The following is a 20,000-nucleotide window of genomic DNA, read 5'->3' on the forward strand; positions in this document are numbered from 1 at the left end:
AATATTTTTTTAAGTTATTGGAAGCGAGTCGAGCTGATCTTGCCAGCTGTACCCACGGCCCAAAATAAAGAACAGCCGAGACAATATCCTTAATTCAAACATGCCGTTTCATCCCTGCCACGTCTGTCCCTGCTGAGCGGGTTTTTTCCGCTGCAGGTGTTTTGGTCAATAGGCTCCGCACTCGTCTCCTCCCAGCACATGTTGACATGCTGTTTATCCTTAATAAAAACTTGGTTTGATGAGACTGCCTTTTGGCTCTCTTGATGCATCTGTTGATAGCTAGGAGCAATTTTATATGCTGTCCAAAGGTAAGAAAGGCTATCTTAATTTTCCGTTCCACAAGCCCGCACCTGCTTTGTCAAAACGTTGTTCGGCTACTAAGTAATTTCATTGTTATCCTCCTTTATTATAATAAAGGGTGATTATTTTCGTTCCTGCATGTGGCCTAAAGGCTATTTATTTGTTTGCACTAGTGCCTGTCTTTTAGGTAGGCCCAGGGCCGCCGCTCCCCATACGCAGATTACGCAGAGCGCGTAGGGCCCCAAGTACCTGGGGGGGGCCCCCAAAATTAAGGTTGATAATTATGACATTATTACATTAAAATTTACAAAATATATAAATGAATTACGAACAGGCCCACCATTGTTATTTCTTAATTGTGAATTACACTTCAATTTTCGCATCGGAGGCGGAGCATCCTTTCTCAGCGCACTGTGAATGTCGGCACACATCGAATAATCGATTATTCGTTCATACGACCTACTGATTATTCAACCATGAAAATTTTGAGTTATTCACATCCCTAGTCCTCACAGCATGAGCCGGTCGGCAGAGCAAGTGGAGCGACCCATCCCTCAATGAGTTGCCTCGGAGCCCAGGGGCCCCTCTCACAGTGGCCCAGGGGCCCCTCTCACAGGAGCCCCTCTCACAGTGGCCCCTGGGTCCCTCTCACAGTGGCCCAGGGGTCCCTCTCACAGGAGCCCCTCTCACAGTGGCCCAGGGGCCCCTCTCACAGGAGCCCCTCTCACAGTGGCCCAGGGGTCCCTCTCACAGGAGCCCCTCTCACAGTGGCCCCTGGGTCCCTCTCACAGGGGCCCCTCTCACAGTGGCCCCTGGGTCCCTCTCACAGGGGCCCCTCTCACAGTGGTCCAGGGGCCCCTCTCACAGGAGCCCCTGGGTCCCCTCTCACAGGAGCCCTTCTCACAGTGGCCCCTGGGTCCCCTCTCACAGGAGGTTCTGGGTTGATCCCCAATGTCTGCAGCATCCCTATAGGCATCCTTACCTGTGCCTGATAAATGTATCTGGATTCACAAAGAGTCACTTTGGACAAAGGTGTCTTTAGACATAGTGTAGGTCAACCGTCGGTGCTATACGTTAGCTGACTTACCTTTGTAGTAGAAGAGACAGTAGTCAGCCAAGACAAACCACTTTCTCTTCCAAAGACGCATCCCTGTACTGTCCTGTAAAAACACAAAGAAGGACAGACCGATGTTCAACTGTTCAAATACAAATCACATCACTCCTTTACATTTTTTACATTTTCAGTAATTAAAGGTATCATGTGTTATTTCTGTGGTGTTGCTAGATACACAATACTTGGTTTGCTTACATGGGGAAGTAGCATTGGGTCATGGGAGAGTCTTCACCAAGCTATTGGACGGGACTTCAGGTTCAAGATTTATTCACATTTCCCTCGGTCACGTTATGTCATTTCTTTCTCATCGAGACAACGCAGCAACACCTCTACCCAAGTCCCGCCCCTGGAACCGCAATGCCGTCTAATCGCATATACATCAAATTGGGGTGCGAAATCAGGCCTGTAAATTACCTCGGTCAGTGTAGACGCATGGACCATGCCGGGGAAAAAGGTGTTCATAAGACGGGCATATTTGGCAGTGTAAAAACGTTTATTGTTAGCGTCAACTGTAGCGTCAAGACCCTAAAAACGAAGACGGGAGTCCCTTGGGGAAGACCAAGGAAGACCAGCAACTACTTCTCCTGCCAACCATCGTAGCTATGTGCCTGTCATGGCCTAGCTTAACCTGACAATCAGGGAGGACGCAACCCCCAGAGTCAAGGTGTCTTAGAACGTTTTCATCAAACATACAAGTCAATGCTGAGAGCTTGGCATTGCTGACTCTACGCTATCCTGGTTCACAACCTACCTGAGGAATCGCACCTATCAGGTCACATGGAATGGCTCCTTGTCCAAACCCTCCATTCTTGATACAGGTGTCCCTCAAGGCTCTGTACTGGGGCCCCTTCTGTTCTCCCTATATACCTGATCATTGGGCTCTGTAATCAACCACACAGTTTTTCCTTATCACTGCTACGCTGACGACACACTATTCCTCTCTTTCCCCTCCTCTGACAACACCCTGATTGCAACACGCATCTCAGAATGTCTGGCAGATGTCAGCACTTGGACGTACAACCTTTCAAAGATCAAAAAACTGTCTAAAGAATATTTAACACTGGAACTGGAAGACATTTTTAATATCCAAAATAAATAAACTAAACAACCAAAAATAATAAATAAAACAGACTCTCTGTCTATTTTAACAAAAAATGCATTTGAATAAAAACCAAACAAAACCAAAAACAATAAATAAAATTGAAATAAAAACTACATGAAGCGAACTACACTGTTGAACTGAACTGTTGTTGTTTTTTTCAAAGCTGGGAAAACTGCATCTGATGATTATGCTTTAGGTGCAGATGTATGTTTGTGGTATTGGCGCATTTAATTGCTACCGTTTTACAACAAATGCAACATACCGGCTCACAGGTTAAGTGGTTCACCACGGTCATTCGGTTTGAACCCGAAGTGCTCCCACACGGCAGCTGTCGTGGAATTGGTTTCATGGCTTTGAAACCAATTCCATCTTTGTTTTTCATTCCTCCAAATCTCAACTAGCGTTTTCTCTGGCTTGCTACTCCTCACAGGGCTGTCATGCTGCACTTTGGCAGAAAATGTCTAGGAAGACGGGCGTATAGACAGGCTCTGACTCTGTGTAACGCCAGGGCTCCGCCTCCCCACACAGAGACATGCGGCTGACCAGTGACTGCCACGACTCGAGGGTTAACTCCTCATTGTGCCAAGGAAGCAAGAGGGGTCTGTGGAGACCGATGCTCCGGAGTGAAAACTCTTGTCATCCAGTCTCTTTGATAGAGAGAGACACGAGGAAAAATAAATAAGTAAAGTATGCAAATTAAAAATATCTTGCCCGGCAAAATTATCGAGCTCATTTAAATTTATCATGCGATGAATTGATTTATTGCTTATCGCGACAGGCCTACCTGGATCTGGCCCTTCCTCACGAGGGAAGCAGCTCAGCTCCTAGTCCGAGCGCTCCTCATCTCTCGCCTCGACTACTGCAACTCGCTCCTGGCTGGACTCCCTGACTGTGCGAGTAAACCTTTGTAGCGTATCCAAAACGCAGCAGTGCGTCTCGTGTTCAACCTACCTAAATTCTCCCATGTGACCCCCCTCCTCCGGGACCTCCACTGGCTCCTTGTAGTAGCTCGTATCAGATTCAAGATGATGGTACTGGCATACATGCACCGCAGTGGTGGAACGAGCTTCCTGCCGATGTCAGGATCGCAGAGTCGCTCACCAGCTTCCACAAAAGACTCAAGACTCACCTGATCAGAGTTCATCTGGACTCTGCATAGCCGGGGTGGCTATGCAGAAAGGTCTTAAGTCCCTCCCCTGTTACTTGTTGTATGTTGTACGTCCTGGCACTTAATGTATTGTTTTTTTAATTGTTGGTGCTTTGCACTTGGTTCTATGAACATCCTTATTGTACCGACAGCGATAGATTGTTTCACTTCCTTCTGACAAATGTACTTATTGTAAGTCGCTTGGATAAAAGCCTGGTAAATGCCCTAAATGTAAAGGTAAATGATGGTGAGGACAGAGAACAGCTCTGTTACCACCAGAGGACAGCTCTGTTACCACCAGAGTACAGCTCTGTTACCACCAGTCTGTTACCACCAGAGGACAGCTCTGTTACCACCAGAGTACAGCTCTGTTACCACCAGAGGACAGCTCTGTTACCACCAGAGAACAGCTCTGTTACCACCAGAGGACAGCTCTGTTACCACCAGAGAACAGCTCTGTTACCACCAGAGGACAGCTCTGTTACCACCAGAGAACAGCTCTGTTACCACCAGAGTACAGCTCTGTTACCACCAGAGAACAGCTCTGTTACCACCAGTCTGTTACCACCAGAGAACAGCTCTGTTACCACCAGTCTGTTACCACCAGAGAACAGCTCTGTTACCACCAGTCTGTTACCACCAGAGAACAGCTCTGTTACCACCAGAGTACAGCTCTGTTACCACCAGAGTACAGCTCTGTTACCACCAGAGAACAGCTCTGTTACCACCAGAGAACAGCTCTGTTACCACCAGAGAACAGCTCTGTTACCACCAGAGTACAGCTCTGTTACCACCAGAGAACAGCTCTGTTACCACCAGAGTACAGCTCTGTTACCACCAGTCTGTTACCACCAGAGAACAGCTCTGTTACCACCAGAGTACAGCTCTGTTACCACCAGAGGACAGCTCTGTTACCACCAGAGAACAGCTCTGTTACCACCAGAGAACAGCTCTGTTACCACCAGAGTACAGCTCTGTTACCACCAGAGAACAGCTCTGTTACCACCAGAGTACAGCTCTGTTACCACCAGTCTGTTACCACCAGAGAACAGCTCTGTTACCACCAGTCTGTTACCACCAGAGAACAGCTCTGTTACCACCAGAGTACAGCTCTGTTACCACCAGAGTACAGCTCTGTTACCACCAGAGGACAGCTCTGTTACCACCAGAGTACAGCTCTGTTACCACCAGTCTGTTACCACCAGAGGACAGCTCTGTTACCACCAGTCTGTTACCACCAGAGAACAGCTCTGTTACCACCAGTCTGTTACCACCAGAGAACAGCTCTGTTACCACCAGTCTGTTACCACCAGAGAACAGCTCTGTTACCACCAGAGAACAGCTCTGTTACCACCAGTCTGTTACCACCAGAGGACAGCTCTGTTACCACCAGAGAACAGCTCTGTTACCACCAGTCTGTTACCACCAGAGAACAGCTCTGTTACCACCAGTCTGTTACCACCAGAGGACAGCTCTGTTACCACCAGTCTGTTACCACCAGAGAACAGCTCTGTTACCACCAGAGAACAGCTCTGTTACCACCAGAGAACAGCTCTGTTACCACCAGTCTGTTACCACCAGAGAACAGCTCTGTTACCACCAGAGAACAGCTCTGTTACCACCAGTCTGTTACCACCAGAGAACAGCTCTGTTACCACCAGAGAACAGCTCTGTTACCACCAGTCTGTTACCACCAGAGGACAGCTCTGTTACCACCAGAGAACAGCTCTGTTACCACCAGTCTGTTACCACCAGAGGACAGCTCGGTTACCACCAGAGAACAGCTCTGTTACCACCAGAGGACAGCTCTGTTACCACCAGAGAACAGCTCTGTTACCACCAGTCTGTTACCACCAGAGGACAGCTCGGTTACCACCAGAAAACAGCTCTGTTACCACCAGAGAACAGCTCTGTTACCACCAGTCTGTTACCACCAGAGGACAGCTCGGTTACCACCAGAAAACAGCTCTGTTACCACCAGAGTACAGCTCTGTTACCACCAGAGAACAGCTCTGTTACCACCAGTCTGTTACCACCAGTCTGTTACGGTGAGGAGACAGAGAACTGCTCTGTTACCACCAGTCTGTTACGGTGAGGAGACAGAGAACTGCTCTGTTACCACCAGTCTGTTACGGTGAGGAGACAGAGAACTGCTCTGTTACCACCAGTCTGTTACGGTGAGGAGACAGAGAACTGCTCTGTTACCACCAGTCTGTTACGGTGAGGAGACAGAGAACTGCTCTGTTACCACCAGTCTGTTACGGTGAGGAGACAGAGAACTGCTCTGTTACCACCAGTCTGTTACGGTGAGGAGACAGAGAACTGCTCTGTTACCACCAGTCTGTTACCACCAGTCTGTTACGGTGAGGAGACAGAGAACTGCTCTGTTACCACCAGTCTGTTACGGTGAGGAGACAGAGAACTGCTCTGTTACCACCAGTCTGTTACGGTGAGGAGACAGAGAACTGCTCTGTTACCACCAGTCTGTTACGGTGAGGAGACAGAGAACTGCTCTGTTACCACCAGTCTGTTACGGTGAGGAGACAGAGAACTGCTCTGTTACCACCAGTCTGTTACGGTGAGGAGACAGAGAACTGCTCTGTTACCACCAGTCTGTTACGGTGAGGAGACAGAGAACTGCTCTGTTACCACCAGTCTGTTACGGTGAGGAGACAGAGTCGGGGTCAGGGAGCAGACCTGCTTGTAGAGCCACCCCCGGACCGCCACGGGGACGTTGGGGTTCCTCTTCAGGGACTGCTGTCTCTTCCCAAAGCCGTGCACCTTCCCACTGGACCGGGAGCCCTGCAACCAACCAGCATGTCAATATCACACTGAACACAAACACACACACACATATGGATATATATAGTTATGATCTAGATCTAGATATATATACAGTATATGTAGATATACAGTATTTAGATCTAGATATATCTAGAGTTATCTACATAGATATATATATATATATCTATATATATATATATATATATATATATATATATATATATAGATATATATATATATAGATATACACTGTACATCTATATATAAATGTGTATTATAGGGTTCTCCCCAAACAATGTAAGAGTGGTGCTGCTCCCCTATGTAACATTTAAAAATAGAGCTTCCCTCTCTGCATTCCCTCTCTGAAACTGTGGTTAAAACATGTTTTATTGGAGTTCAAAAAGCTATAAACTGCAATATCACGTTTGTTCTGTATGGAAGTCAGTGGCTTTCAGATCCACTCTCTCTGTCCGAGTCTGACTTGATTACAGCAGAGCTGTAATGTAGAGAGGGTCCCACACCAGACGAGACACAGAGTGCTTTAATATAAGGAGTGGTAATGTGATGACTTCAGGTCTGGTTCTGTTTAATATAAGGAGTGGTAATGTGATGACTTCAGGTCTGGTTCTGTTTAATATAAGGAGTGGTAATGTGATGACTTCAGGTCTGGTTCTGTTTAATATAAGGAGTGGTAATGTGATGACTTCAGATCTGGTTCTGTTTAATATAAGGAGTGGTAATGTGATGACTTCAGGTCTGGTTCTGTTTAATATAAGGAGTGGTAATGTGATGACTTCAGGTCTGGTTCTGTTTAATATAAGGAGTGGTAATGTGATGACTTCAGGTCTGGTTCTGTTTAATATAAGGAGTGGTAATGTGATGACTTCAGGTCTGGTTCTGTTTAATATAAGGAGTGGTAATGTGATGACTTCAGGTCTGGTTCTGTTTAATATAAGGAGTGGTAATGTGATGACTTCAGGTCTGGTTCTGTTTAATATAAGGAGTGGTAATGTGATGACTTCAGGTCTGGTTCTGTTTAATATAAGGAGTGGTAATGTGATGACTTCAGGTCTGGTTCTGTTTAATATAAGGAGTGGTAATGTGATGACTTCAGGTCTGGTTCTGTTTAATATAAGGAGTGGTAATGTGATGACTTCAGGTCTGGTTCTGTTTAATATAAGGAGTGGTAATGTGATGACTTCAGGTCTGGTTCTGTTTAATATAAGGAGTGGTAATGTGATGGCTTCAGGTCTGGTTCTGTTTAATATAAGGAGTGGTAATGTGATGACTTCAGGTCTGGTTCTGTTTAATATAAGGAGTGGTAATGTGATGACTTCAGGTCTTGTTCTGTTTAATATAAGGAGTGGTAATGTGATGACTTCAGGTCTTGTTCTGGGTTAAATATATTTATTTAATTATAAATTATAAACCCCATCATTGCCCTGCAAGTCAAATATTTCCCTCCCGGAACTTTAAAAATGGTGAATGTACCCCGAAGATATGACGGCAGAGAGGGTGAACGGCGGTTGCAGAGCACCTCCTGATCATCAGGTCAGAGCAGAGGCTTTAGAGGAAGGGTTGAGCTTCAGCCTACAGTCTGATGTGGATAATATGAATAAGCACCGTGCTCAGCTGAGCCTCCTTAACCCCAACGCCTCAATGAAGCAGACGAGGAGCTGAGCGGCTCGCTGACTAACGAGCTGAGGGGTGACTAACGAGCTGAGGGGTGACTAACGAGCTGAGGGGTGACATGTGGCTGCTGGGCGTGGCAGAAGCCTGCCAGGGGGGTGACATGTTGGTTCTCCCGCGGGAAAACCACTACTCACCGTCAAAAGACACAATAACACACACCGTAGTACAGTAGGAGGGAGGGGGGACCCCCACACACACCCTGCACACAAACACACCCACACCTAGACTTAAACACACACGCCTCTCCCAGTCCGTTCCCCAGTAGCTCCCATTAGGGGTGTGTGTGTGTGTGTGTTGGGTTCACCCAGTAGCTCCCATTAGGGGTGTGTGTGTGTGTGTGTGTGTGTTGGGTTCACCAAGTAGCTCCCATTAGGGGTGTGTGTGTGTTGGGTTCACCCAGTAGCTCCCATTAGGGGTGTGTGTGTGTGTGTGTGTGTTGGGTTCACCCAGTAGCTCCCATTAGCGGTGTGTGTGTGTTGGGTTCACCCAGTAGCTCCCATTAGCGGTGTGTGTGTGTGTGTGTGTGTTGGGTTCACCCAGTAGCTCCCATTAGCGGTGTGTGTGTGTGTGTTGGGTTCACCCAGTAGCTCCCATTAGCGGTGTGTGTGTGTGTGTGTGTTGGGCTGACCTTGGCTGCGGGGGTGGTGTCCACGGTGGAGGAGGTGAGGGTGGTGGAGGACTCGCTCACTGTGGTGCTGGACGGCCGGCCGGGCCCCCCTGCTGGGGGGAGGGACATGGTGAGGACCCCCTGGGGCCTGGAGGGAGACGGAGACAACAGGACGATGTTAGGCCTGGATCCCCCTACCACCCACCCCCACATGGGCCTGGATCCCCCTACCACCCACCCCCACATGGGCCTGGATCCCCCTACCACCCACCCCCACATGGGCCTGGATCCCCCTACCACCCACCCCCACATGGGACTGCCTGCACTCCTGTTGTAAGTGATACTGTCATGTCTAACTGTCATATACATCCACATACATCCACATACATCTATATACATCCATATACATCTATATACAGCCACATACATCCATATACATCCATATACATCCATATACATCCATATACATCCATACATTAACAAGTGGAGCAAGTTCTGTCTCCATAGTTCAATCAATGGCGTCACAGTATCAACTACAACTTGGAATGCAAATGTCAGGTTTACACTTCCTGGCACCTTCTGAGAAGGACTTGTGAATGATAGAATAGTGTTTGTTAATTACTATATTTTGAAATGTTTCATGCAATCAAAACACCTTTTCCCATTTTTTATCAGACATGTCCATAGAAGTCCAGAGAATGTGTTCCAAATGGTTTCATCTGCTCCGGCGGTTCTTTAGAAGAACACTTTAGAAGTTTTTCCCAAATGTTCACTGTACAGAGAAATGGGTCCAGACATGAAGAGGATGGACGGTTCAGTAGGATAATGAGTTCACACAGGCTCCTCCAGGGTCCATCATTTGACCGTGAGTTATAGCGCCCCCTACGGGCCAAGTGGTACCACACTCTTTGGAGACCAGGGGCCTCATGTACAAAGCTTGCTTACGCACAAAAAAGCTGCGTAAGCCACTTCTCACGCAAACGTTCGGATGTACAAAGACTGACTTGACGTGAGAAAGTGCGGTTCTCCACGCAAACTAAATGGCCTGGCTTACGCACATTTCTGCTGCATTTTGTCAGTTGGCGGCACATAGACGCAAATCAGCGCAACAACATTAGGCCTACTCGATCACGAGTCATGAAGTAATATTGCAATATGAGGCTAGTTCAAAGTGGATTTGAACGTCGGGATGCGTGATCTTAAATGCACTTCAATCATGCGTTATTGTTGTCGAGATGCATAATGTGACACTGTTGTTAGGCTAAACTTAAACAGACCCATAAAACAAAATAGTCAATATTGGAATTAAAAGGAAGCCCCAGCAATATTATTTTCAGTGATGGCTTGTTTATTAAACATTACATATTTTCCGGACCACGCATGACATCTGGGCTAATTGATCTCTCTTCACGCATTTGTTGTGAAATTCTTGACTGCAATATTATTATGTGATGTTGAGTGGAGTAAACACAAGCCATTGTTACTTAAAATCAACCCATCAATGAACCAGTCGGCCAATTTCAAATTATGTACATATTATTGACATATTGGGTGTATGGGAACAACCTATCGTCAGCAAGCAAATAAATGAGAATATAAAAGCATGCGCAAAATGTGGCTATAATCGATGCTATAATCGAACCCCTGCTCTTCCCTGATACATATATGTATGAATACCTAATAAGATCCCTAGAAATAAGACAGCTATCCAGAGATACTCAGAATAATAATAATGCCTAAGGCCTACAATACGAATAGTTAGATTCTCTATGAATACATTAGGTATCCATAGACGCTGGATACCTAATAAAGACAGGTTTTAACTTCAGATATCGACCTAAGAATCACCACCAGATTACAAACCCACATACATTATGAACCACAGTAGTGACATAAAAAAGCAAATATGCACTCAAAATAAAGATACAATATATCAACAAAAGATGATCAAAATGGTTAGGATTTAAAAATCGATGCCCAAGAACAACTTCAAGTTATCATTATCTCACTCTGTATCAGTGAGACGTCTCACCCCTACCAGCTCCTGATGACCTCCAGCTGAGCACGAGTCGCTCTAGAAGAGCTACTTAGAAGTGGTGAACAGCAACGGTTGCAGACATATGGAACAGGATGTATTAAAGGAGCTAAATGTAAGACATGTACTGACTCAATCATACATCACCATGCTATGCCACCAGAGATTAAGACATGTCCAAATACTGCCTTCTCCCCCACAATGTTCTGTTGATAAATGGGATTTGGGGATTTCCGGAAAAACCAAGAGATGAAACAGATTGGCAAAAAAAAAGAGTTTGCTGCTTGAAGCAAGCAGACAAACATGATCCACTGAGATGTTATTCCAGCCAATTCCGGCTGATTCCAGCCAACCTTCCAGCCTTAAGCAAGGGTAAATGACTTAAAGATGGACTCAAGGCCCAGAGACATTTAGGACGGATGCCACGCCAGCTGGTTTAAAATGTTCAAACAATAAATAGATTGGGAACGCATACATGAGCTGATCTCCTCAGAGCATGCCACCGTCCAAATGGAATGACCCCACAGACACAGGTCCTTAAAGACGTCTGCATGAGGATAACCACTGTACTGTCCTTCTTAATGTTTACTCTTAGATACTGATGATCCCTTAAAGGTCCCGGGGAGGAAGCGGGGGCGTAGCGGACGTAGCAGACGGAGCTCCACCTCCGACTGACGGAGGAGCTGTGGAGACAAGCTCCAACCTCCACCCACACCACCCCTGGTGGAGCTGTGGAGACAAGCCCTTCAAACCTCCACCCACATAGTTCCAGCAAGAGGATATGGACAAGCATGAAAATACCCACAGGCAGACACTCACTCACTCACTCACACACACACACACACACACACACACACACACATGCATATTCATGCAGACGCACAAGAATATTCCTATCCACCCACTCCAACACGCAGCACGGCGCGGTCTGCACCCCAGGGGCCTGGGAGACGAGCGACTGGTGCAGAAACACACAGTCAACCGCCAAGGGAAGGACAACCAATCAGCCATTACAGTCTAAAACATTCAATGTACTGAATACGCTGAAATGTTCTGGTGCTTAATGCACACCTTGATATCCCTTAAAGGACAATTCCGGTGTTAAGCACATTGAGCCCCTTTCTGGGTCGTCTAGGATGAAATAGAGTGGTTGACACCGACATGTTGATTATTGGTCCTGTCTCGGGTATTTGGCTCATTTAGAATCGCCCTGCCTGCTTCAGAATGGCTGGCTACGGGCATTCACAAACCTGTCCTTAAAACAACCCTAAACGTTTGTTTTCAGGAAAGTGAAACTCACTGTTTACGTTTGGTTGTAGTCTTTTCGCTCGGTTCTAGCCCTACTGTTGAGACGGAGAACCGAGCGAAAAGACGACAACCAAACGTAAACAGCCCCCTTTCCGTTTCTGGTCCAGTTTCCGTTTCGATTTACAAAATGCCAAATAAAACACGACAGAAACTGAATTTCGCTACGATACTTGATTTGGAACATCAACCAACACCACTAACCACTCGGTGAGTTGCACATTTCTGAAAACGAACGTTTAGGGTTGTTTTAAGGACAGGTTTGTGAATGCCTGTAGCCAGCCATTCTGAAGCAGGCAGGGCGATTCTAAATGAGCCAAATACCCGCTACCCCACTAACCGCTCTATTTCATCCTAGACGAACCAGAAAGGGGCTCAATGTGCTAAATACCGGGATTGTCCTTTAACTAAATAATTATAAGTAGATGACTGGTTGTTCACTTTGAAAGGATTTAAACAAACCATCCCACTGATGAGCTGCATATGTATTGAGTCACATTGTGTTTACTGACGGCGTCCTGGAGTGTCACCAACACAAACACCCAAACGGAGCTCGTGAACTTAGTGTGTGACTAAGCGTGTCAACTGTGTGTGAGTGAGGCCTCGGGAGAGGTATGTAGAGAGTGGTTTGCTCGCTCACGCGGCCACACACACACACACACATACACAGAGAGAGAGAGAGAGAGAGAGAGAGAGAGAGAGAGAGAGAGAGCTTGGGGATGGAGGGAGATTAAGATGAAAGAGAAACTGGAGGTGCAGATGCCGGAGAGAAGCTGAGATGATATATGTAAGCTTCCTTTGTCTTCATTAAAATTCTGAGCAAAAGCTTTGCTTAATAAAAGTGAATCCCAGCCTTTGTGAGAGCTCTCAGGCTAACGTTGTTCAGTTCCCGTGACTCACAGAACGTTGACCCAACTGAGAGCCACAGATCAAGTGCTGCACCAGAGCAGCCTGAAGAGAGCACACAATACGAGTATCACAATAAAAGTCCACAAAATATAAAGATAACTAACGGTTCACTTTAATTAGTCCACTTTAAACACTGACAATATAAATAGCTAGCTTCATTAAAAAAGTCAAGTGTTCCTCATGAACAAGAACCGAGTTCTCGTTTTGATTGAACCTTTCCTCCACATCCAGAGCCTCTCTCTGCATCACCACCCGGCCTGCTGCCCACGCTGTCTGTCCCCCATGTACACTGTCTGTCCCCCATGTACACTGTCTGTCCCCCATGTACACTGTCTGTCCCCCATGTACGCTGTCTGTCCCCCATGTACACTGTCTGTCCCCCATGTACACTGTCTGTCCCCCATGTACGCTGTCTGTCCTCATGTACACTGTCTGTCCCCCATGTACACTGTCTGTCCCCCATGTACACTGTCTGTCCCCCATGTACGCTGTCTGTCCTCATGTACACTGTCTGTCCCCCATGTACACTGTCTGTCCCCCATGTACGCTGTCTGTCCCCCATGTACGCTGTCTGTCCCCCATGTACACTGTCTGTCCCCCATGTACGCTGTCTGTCCCCCATGTACGCTGTCTGTCCTCATGTACACTGTCTGTCCCCCATGTACGCTGTCTGTCCTCATGTACACTGTCTGTCCCCCATGTACACTGTCTGTCCTCATGTACACTGTCTGTCCCCCATGTACACTGTCTGTCCCCCATGTACGCTGTCTGTCCTCATGTACACTGTCTGTCCTCATGTACACTGTCTGTCCCCCATGTACACTGTCTGTCCCCCATGTACACTGTCTGTCCTCATGTACACTGTCTGTCCCCCATGTACGCTGTCTGTCCTCATGTACACTGTCTGTCCCCCATGTACACTGTCTGTCCCCCATGTACGCTGTCTGTCCTCATGTACACTGTCTGTCCCCCATGTACGCTGTCTGTCCCCCATGTACGCTGTCTGTCCTCATGTACGCTGTCTGTCCTCATGTACACTGTCTGTCCCCCATGTACGCTGTCTGTCCCCCATGTACACTGTCTGTCCTCATGTACGCTGTCTGTCCTCATGTACGCTGTCTGTCATTCAGCGAGTGGTAGCAGGGGGAGGGACTCATGAAGAGGTAAATACGTTAACAATAAGGCTGACCTGGTGTCAGAATGGCTGAATCCCATCCTACATGATGTCGGGATCACACACACACACACACACACACACAAAACATGTTATTTGCTGCACTTCAACACACTGGACTGTGTAGGGGTAATAGTTGAATAATATAAATAACAACCCGTTTTCTTTAGGTGGAGTTGTGACGCAGCCCTGATCCACAGCACTCAGAGTGCGTCAAACAAAAGCCTCTCCCAGGGCCTTCAAAGAGCTGCTGTGTGTCATCGTTTCAGAACAACACCTCCACCAGCACTCCTCCAGACAGCAACAACACAACTACACCATCCACTCATTATGGAAGCTTTTAGGGAAAACAGCAGAGAGACTAATGCTGCTGCTACCCACGGAAAGAGAGAGAGAGAGAGAGAGAGATAGAGAGAGAGGGAGAGGGAGAGGGAGAGAGAGAGAGAGAGGTAGAGGGAGAGAGAGAGAGAGGGAGAGAGGTAGAGAGAGAGAGAGGGAGAGGGAGAGAGAGAGAGAGAGAGAGGGAGAGAGGTAGAGAGAGAGAGAGAGAGAGAGGGAGAGAGGTAGAGAGAGCGAGAGAGAGGTAGAGGGAGAGAGAGAGAGAGAGGGAGAGAGGTAGAGAGAGAGAGAGAGGGAGAGAGGTAGAGAGAGCGAGAGAGAGGTAGAGGGAGAGAGAGAGAGGGAGAGAGAGAGAGGGAGAGAGAGAGAGAGAGAGAGAGAGTGAGAGAGAGAGAGAGAGAGGGAGAGAGAGGTAGAGAGAGAGAGAGAGAGGTAGAGGGAGAGAGAGAGAGGTAGAGGGAGAGAGAGAGAAAGTGGTGGAGTGATGCAGAGAGACTGATTGTTTGTACACCTCACAAATGTGTGTTTAGCACAATTAAAGTAGGGGACACTCTGGTAGCACGTGCGATATCCATCCCCCTATGTTCTGATCCATCCCCCTATGTTCTCATCCCCCTATGTTCTGATCCATCCCCCTATGTTCTGATCCATCCCCCTATGTGCTGATCCATCCCTATGTTCTGATCCATCCCCCCTATGTTCTGATCCCCTTATGTTCTGATCCATCCCCCCTATGTTCTGATCCATCCCTATGTTCTGATCCATCCCCCCTATGTTCTGATCCATCCCCTTATGTTCTGATCCATCCCCTTATGTTCTGATCCATCCCTATGTTCTGATCCATCCCCTTATGTTCTGATCCATCCCTATGTTCTGATCCATCCCCCTATGTTCTGATCCATCCCCTTATGTTCTGATCCATCCCTATGTTCTGATCCATCCCCTTATGTTCTGACCCCACAGGGGACAGAACCACTTGTTGACCAGACTCAACAACACAAGGGGGCTCAGCGTGTTTCACGTGAGTCTGAGATTGGACGCTTTTGTACGATAAAGGAATATGTACATAAGTTAAAACCCTTTGACTATCATTTAGATGATACACTTTAATTAACTAAGATTCCTGATTCCTTCAACACGACAAAGTGAACGAAGAGGAGAGGAAGCAGACTCACTGTTCCTGGAGGATGGAGTCCAGGCTGTCTGTTGCCACCCTTCCCGTCACTGGATGTCTGAACGTGGTCATCCGCTGGTTATGGCTGGAGAGAGAAGCAGAGAGGAGATCAGGATCAGTTCAGCGCTCCATGCAGTCAGCCAGGAGCGTTCTCCTCTTCTGACCGCTGACACGAGCCCCGCCGCAGAGAGGAGCACACACACCAGCCTCCGTCCCGCCTCCGTCCCGCCGCACCCAGGCCTTTCCCAGGTGTGTGTTGAATGTGTCTGCTGCACCATGCGCTCTGCCTCCCCCCCCCCCCCCCCCCCAACACCCTACACACCCCCCAACACCCTACACCCCCCCCCCCGCCACCAACACCCTACACCCCCCGCTGCCAAAGCCCTCAAACTGCCCCCTCAGCACTAAGGGCTGGGCCGGCTGTCAGGGAACGCTCTGTCAATCTGTGGTCCAGAGTTTGTTCTCTGGTTCAGTTCTCTGGTTCAGTTCTCTGGTTCAGTTCTCTGGTTCAGTTCCCTGGTTCAGTTCTCTGGTTCAGTTCTCTGGTTCAGTTCTTTGGTTCAGCTCTCTGGTTCAGTTCTCTGGTTCAGTTCTCTGGTTCAGTTCCCTGTTTCAGTTCCCTGGTTCAGTTCTCTGGTTCAGTTCTCTGGTTCAGTTCTTTGGTTCAGCTCTCTGGTTCAGTTCTCTGGTTCAGTTCTCTGGTTCAGTTCCCTGGTTCAGTTCCCTGGTTCAGTTCCCTGGTTCAGTTCTCTGGTTCAGTTCTCTGGTTCAGTTCTCTGGTTCAGTTCTTTGGTTCAGCTCTCTGGTTCAGTTCTCTGGTTCAGTTCTTTGGTTCAGCTCTCTGGTTCAGCTCTCTGGTTCAGTTCTCTGGTTCAGTTCTCTGGTTCAGTTCTCTGGTTCAGTTCTCTGGTTCAGTTCTCTGGTTCAGTTCTTTGGTTCAGCTCTCTGGTTCAGTTCTTTGGTTCAGTTCTCTGGTTCAGTTCTTTGGTTCAGCTCTCTGGTTCAGTTCTCTGGTTCAGTTCTCTGGTTCAGTTCTCTGGTTCAGTTCTTTGGTTCAGCTCTCTGGTTCAGTTCTTTGGTTCAGCTCTCTGGTTCAGTTCTCTGGTTCAGTTCTCTGGTTCAGTTCTCTGGTTCAGTTCTTTGGTTCAGTTCTCTGGTTCAGTTCTCTGGTTCAGTTCTTTGGTTCAGTTCTCTGGTTCAGTTCTCTGGTTCATTCCTCTACACAGCAGCGGGGGAGGCTAAGCTAAAGTCAGTGAAGCCTCTAATACATGGGTCATATTTAGAAGGCATAGTATGAATTTTATGTCATTACTACATAGAAACGTAGTATGTATAGACTTCATAGGAATAGCCTCAATATACACAATTAGCAAATGGTTATGTTTTAGCTATAGCAAAATCAAGTCTTTATTCTACATTATGTTAGAAAGAATGAAGCGTCAGAAGCAACCACCAGGGGCAGCAGTGAGCATAATGAATAAGCACCAATGGGTTTTTCTAGAAAATCTGCTTTTTAAAAATAAAAGTTTATTTATTGTGTGCTAGTGGATGACTAACGCAGGTTAGGAAGACATACCCTTTTAAGAAATGATATTCCAAAGAACCATTTTTAGGTGAATAATGAACGTGTGCGTTATTTTCACTGTAGCAGGCAATAATACATACACATCTAGAATTGACAGATTCATTCTCCCCAATGCATTCAACTCTGCATAGCAACTATGCCCCCAGTGCTCAAGCATGGCACGGCAATATCTTTCTGTCACGTTAAACAGAAATGGACTCGCTCTCTATTGAATCTACAGTGGATGACAGTCCTGGCTTAAACGGCGAAACACTGAAGGGAGGGGCGAGCTGGCTGTTTGTTTGGGATCTCGCCTCAAATACCAACAGAAGAGACGTCACCCAACGTCGCTGATACAACCTTTAACATACATCGTATACATATGTTTAGGTATGTGTACGTTTGTATGTGTACCTAAACATACATTGTATATGTATGTTTAGGTATGTGTACGTTTGTATGTGTCCCTAAACATACATCACGTATGTTTAGGTATGAACGTTGAGTATGAGTATGACTATGTACATTTGCTTACGTATGCATACTTATGTACTGTATGTGTAGTGCTGGTTGTTCTAGGTGGTTGCTATGGTGCTGTGGTTGGTTGCTAGGGTTTTCATGTTGTTTTAATTGTGTTCTAGGTGGTTGCTAGTCTGTTCTTGGTTTAATACTTAAAAAAAATCTTAAGTATAAATATAAATACAATAAAAATTGGATGAAGTTTGAAATATTGAGGAGTTGTGAATTATAGATCATGTTTGGTTTGCAGCCAAAGCTGCACATCAAATATATGCGATGACTATTTCTTTTACAGTAACTAAACAAAGGTTCTGAGTGATTTTAGTAATCTTAGTAAGTGTGTGTGGTATTGATCGGACCAAAAGAACGTTCCAGGTTCATTAGTTCATCAGGCAGCAGCAATGTTTGCTGCTGCCTGACCGGTCCTGAGGAGGTAGAGCAGGTCTGAGGTAGAGCAGGTCTGTCCTGAGGAGGTAGAGCAGGTCTGAGGTAGAGCAGGTCTGTCCTGAGGAGGTAGAGCAGGTCTGTGGTAGAGCAGGTCTGTCCTGAGGAGGTAGAGCAGGTCTGTCCTGAGGAGGTAGAGCAGGTCTGTGGTAGAGCAGGTCTGTCCTGAGGAGGTAGAGCAGGTCTGAGGTAGAGCAGGTCTGTCCTGAGGAGGTAGAGCAGGTCTGTCCTGAGGAGGTAGAGCAGGTCTGTGGTAGAGCAGGTCTGTCCTGAGGAGGTAGAGCAGGTCTGTGGTAGAGCAGGTCTGTCCTGAGGAGGTAGAGCAGGTCTGTGGTAGAGCAGGTCTGTCCTGAGGAGGTAGAGCAGGTCTGTGGTAGAGCAGGTCTGTCCTGAGGAGGTAGAGCAGGTCTGTCCTGAGGAGGTAGAGCAGGTCTGTCCTGAGGAGGTAGAGCAGGTCTGTGGTAGAGCAGGTCTGTCCTGAGGAGGTAGAGCAGGTCTGAGGTAGAGCAGGTCTGAGGTAGAGCAGGTCTGAGGTAGAGCAGGTCTGTGGTAGAGCAGGTCTGAGGTAGAGCAGGTCTGTGGTAGAGCAGGTCTGTCCTGAGGAGGTAGAGCAGGTCTGTGGTAGAGCAGGTCTGTCCTGAGGAGGTAGAGCAGGTCTGTGGTAGAGCAGGTCTGAGGTAGAGCAGGTCTGTCCTGAGGAGGTAGAGCAGGTCTGTCCTGAGGAGGTAGAGCAGGTCTGTGGTAGAGCAGGTCTGTCCTGAGGAGGTAGAGCAGGTCTGTCCTGAGGAGGTAGAGCAGGTCTGTCCTGAGGAGGTAGAGCAGGTCTGAGGTAGAGCAGGTCTGAGGTAGAGCAGGTCTGTGGTAGAGCAGGTCTGTCCTGAGGAGGTAGAGCAGGTCTGTCCTGAGGAGGTAGAGCAGGTCTGAGGTAGAGCAGGTCTGTCCTGAGGAGGTAGAGCAGGTCTGAGGTAGAGCAGGTCTGTCCTGAGGAGGTAGAGCAGGTCTGTCCTGAGGAGGTAGAGCAGGTCTGTCCTGAGGAGGTAGAGCAGGTCTGTGGTAGAGCAGGTCTGTCCTGAGGAGGTAGAGCAGGTCTGTCCTGAGGAGGTAGAGCAGGTCTGTCCTGAGGAGGTAGAGCAGGTCTGTCCTGAGGAGGTAGAGCAGGTCTGTCCTGAGGAGGTAGAGCAGGTCTGTCCTGTCCTGAGGAGGTTTAGGTCCCAAGGTTCAGACTCTGAACCTTCATGATAAACTTCAACCGGATACGTTCTCAAAGTGTGCAATGTTCGCATTGTGTAAATCGTGTATTATGTTCAATATGGTTGAGATTACATTTTCATAAAGAGATGGTCAGGTTTAGTTATTTGGATTGTTTAGAGATAAGGCTATAAATAGTTTAGTTTGGATATTATGTTATAAATGGTAACATTTGGAATGAAGGCGTCCTTGAGTGCGAGAAAGGATAATATAAATATCAATATAAAACTAGAAAATGCATTTCCTGTTTGTTGTAGTGCAAAGTGAGGTTGAAAATGTGTTTTAGTAAAGCTACATAAAAAATTATAAAATTGTATACATTTAAAAATAAAAATAAAAGATGCTATTGGGCTTAGGCTGGAGGATGTTACCATGACAAAGAGTTGATGGTGCTAATGTTTCTTTTAAAGTTACAGTAGTCAGCAGTTACAATCAATTAGAAGTAGATTTGTTTATAGATTTGATGTATGTTTTATGTTGTGAGATCTGTGAGTGCGTACCTACTTAGCATCAGGAGACCCTCGTGGAAATCAACCCCTAACT

At 47.1% G+C, this 20,000-nt stretch overlaps 1 protein-coding gene across 1 annotated transcript in view; it reads right to left on the reverse strand.

Moving 5' to 3' along the window:
• Window positions 1-20,000, reverse strand: part of LOC311357403 (pleckstrin homology domain-containing family A member 7-like) — a 95,205-nt gene that overhangs the window by 43,244 nt on the left and 31,961 nt on the right. The window contains 4 exon segments of the mRNA XM_084477338.1: window positions 1,388-1,460; window positions 6,361-6,465; window positions 8,768-8,894; window positions 15,684-15,767. Of these exon segments, the coding sequence (XP_084333464.1) occupies window positions 1,388-1,460; window positions 6,361-6,465; window positions 8,768-8,894; window positions 15,684-15,767 (389 nt within the window).

Source organism: Micromesistius poutassou (genome assembly GCF_964030765.1).
Source record: "Micromesistius poutassou genome assembly, chromosome: 13".
Classification (NCBI taxonomy): domain Eukaryota; kingdom Metazoa; phylum Chordata; class Actinopteri; order Gadiformes; family Gadidae; genus Micromesistius; species Micromesistius poutassou.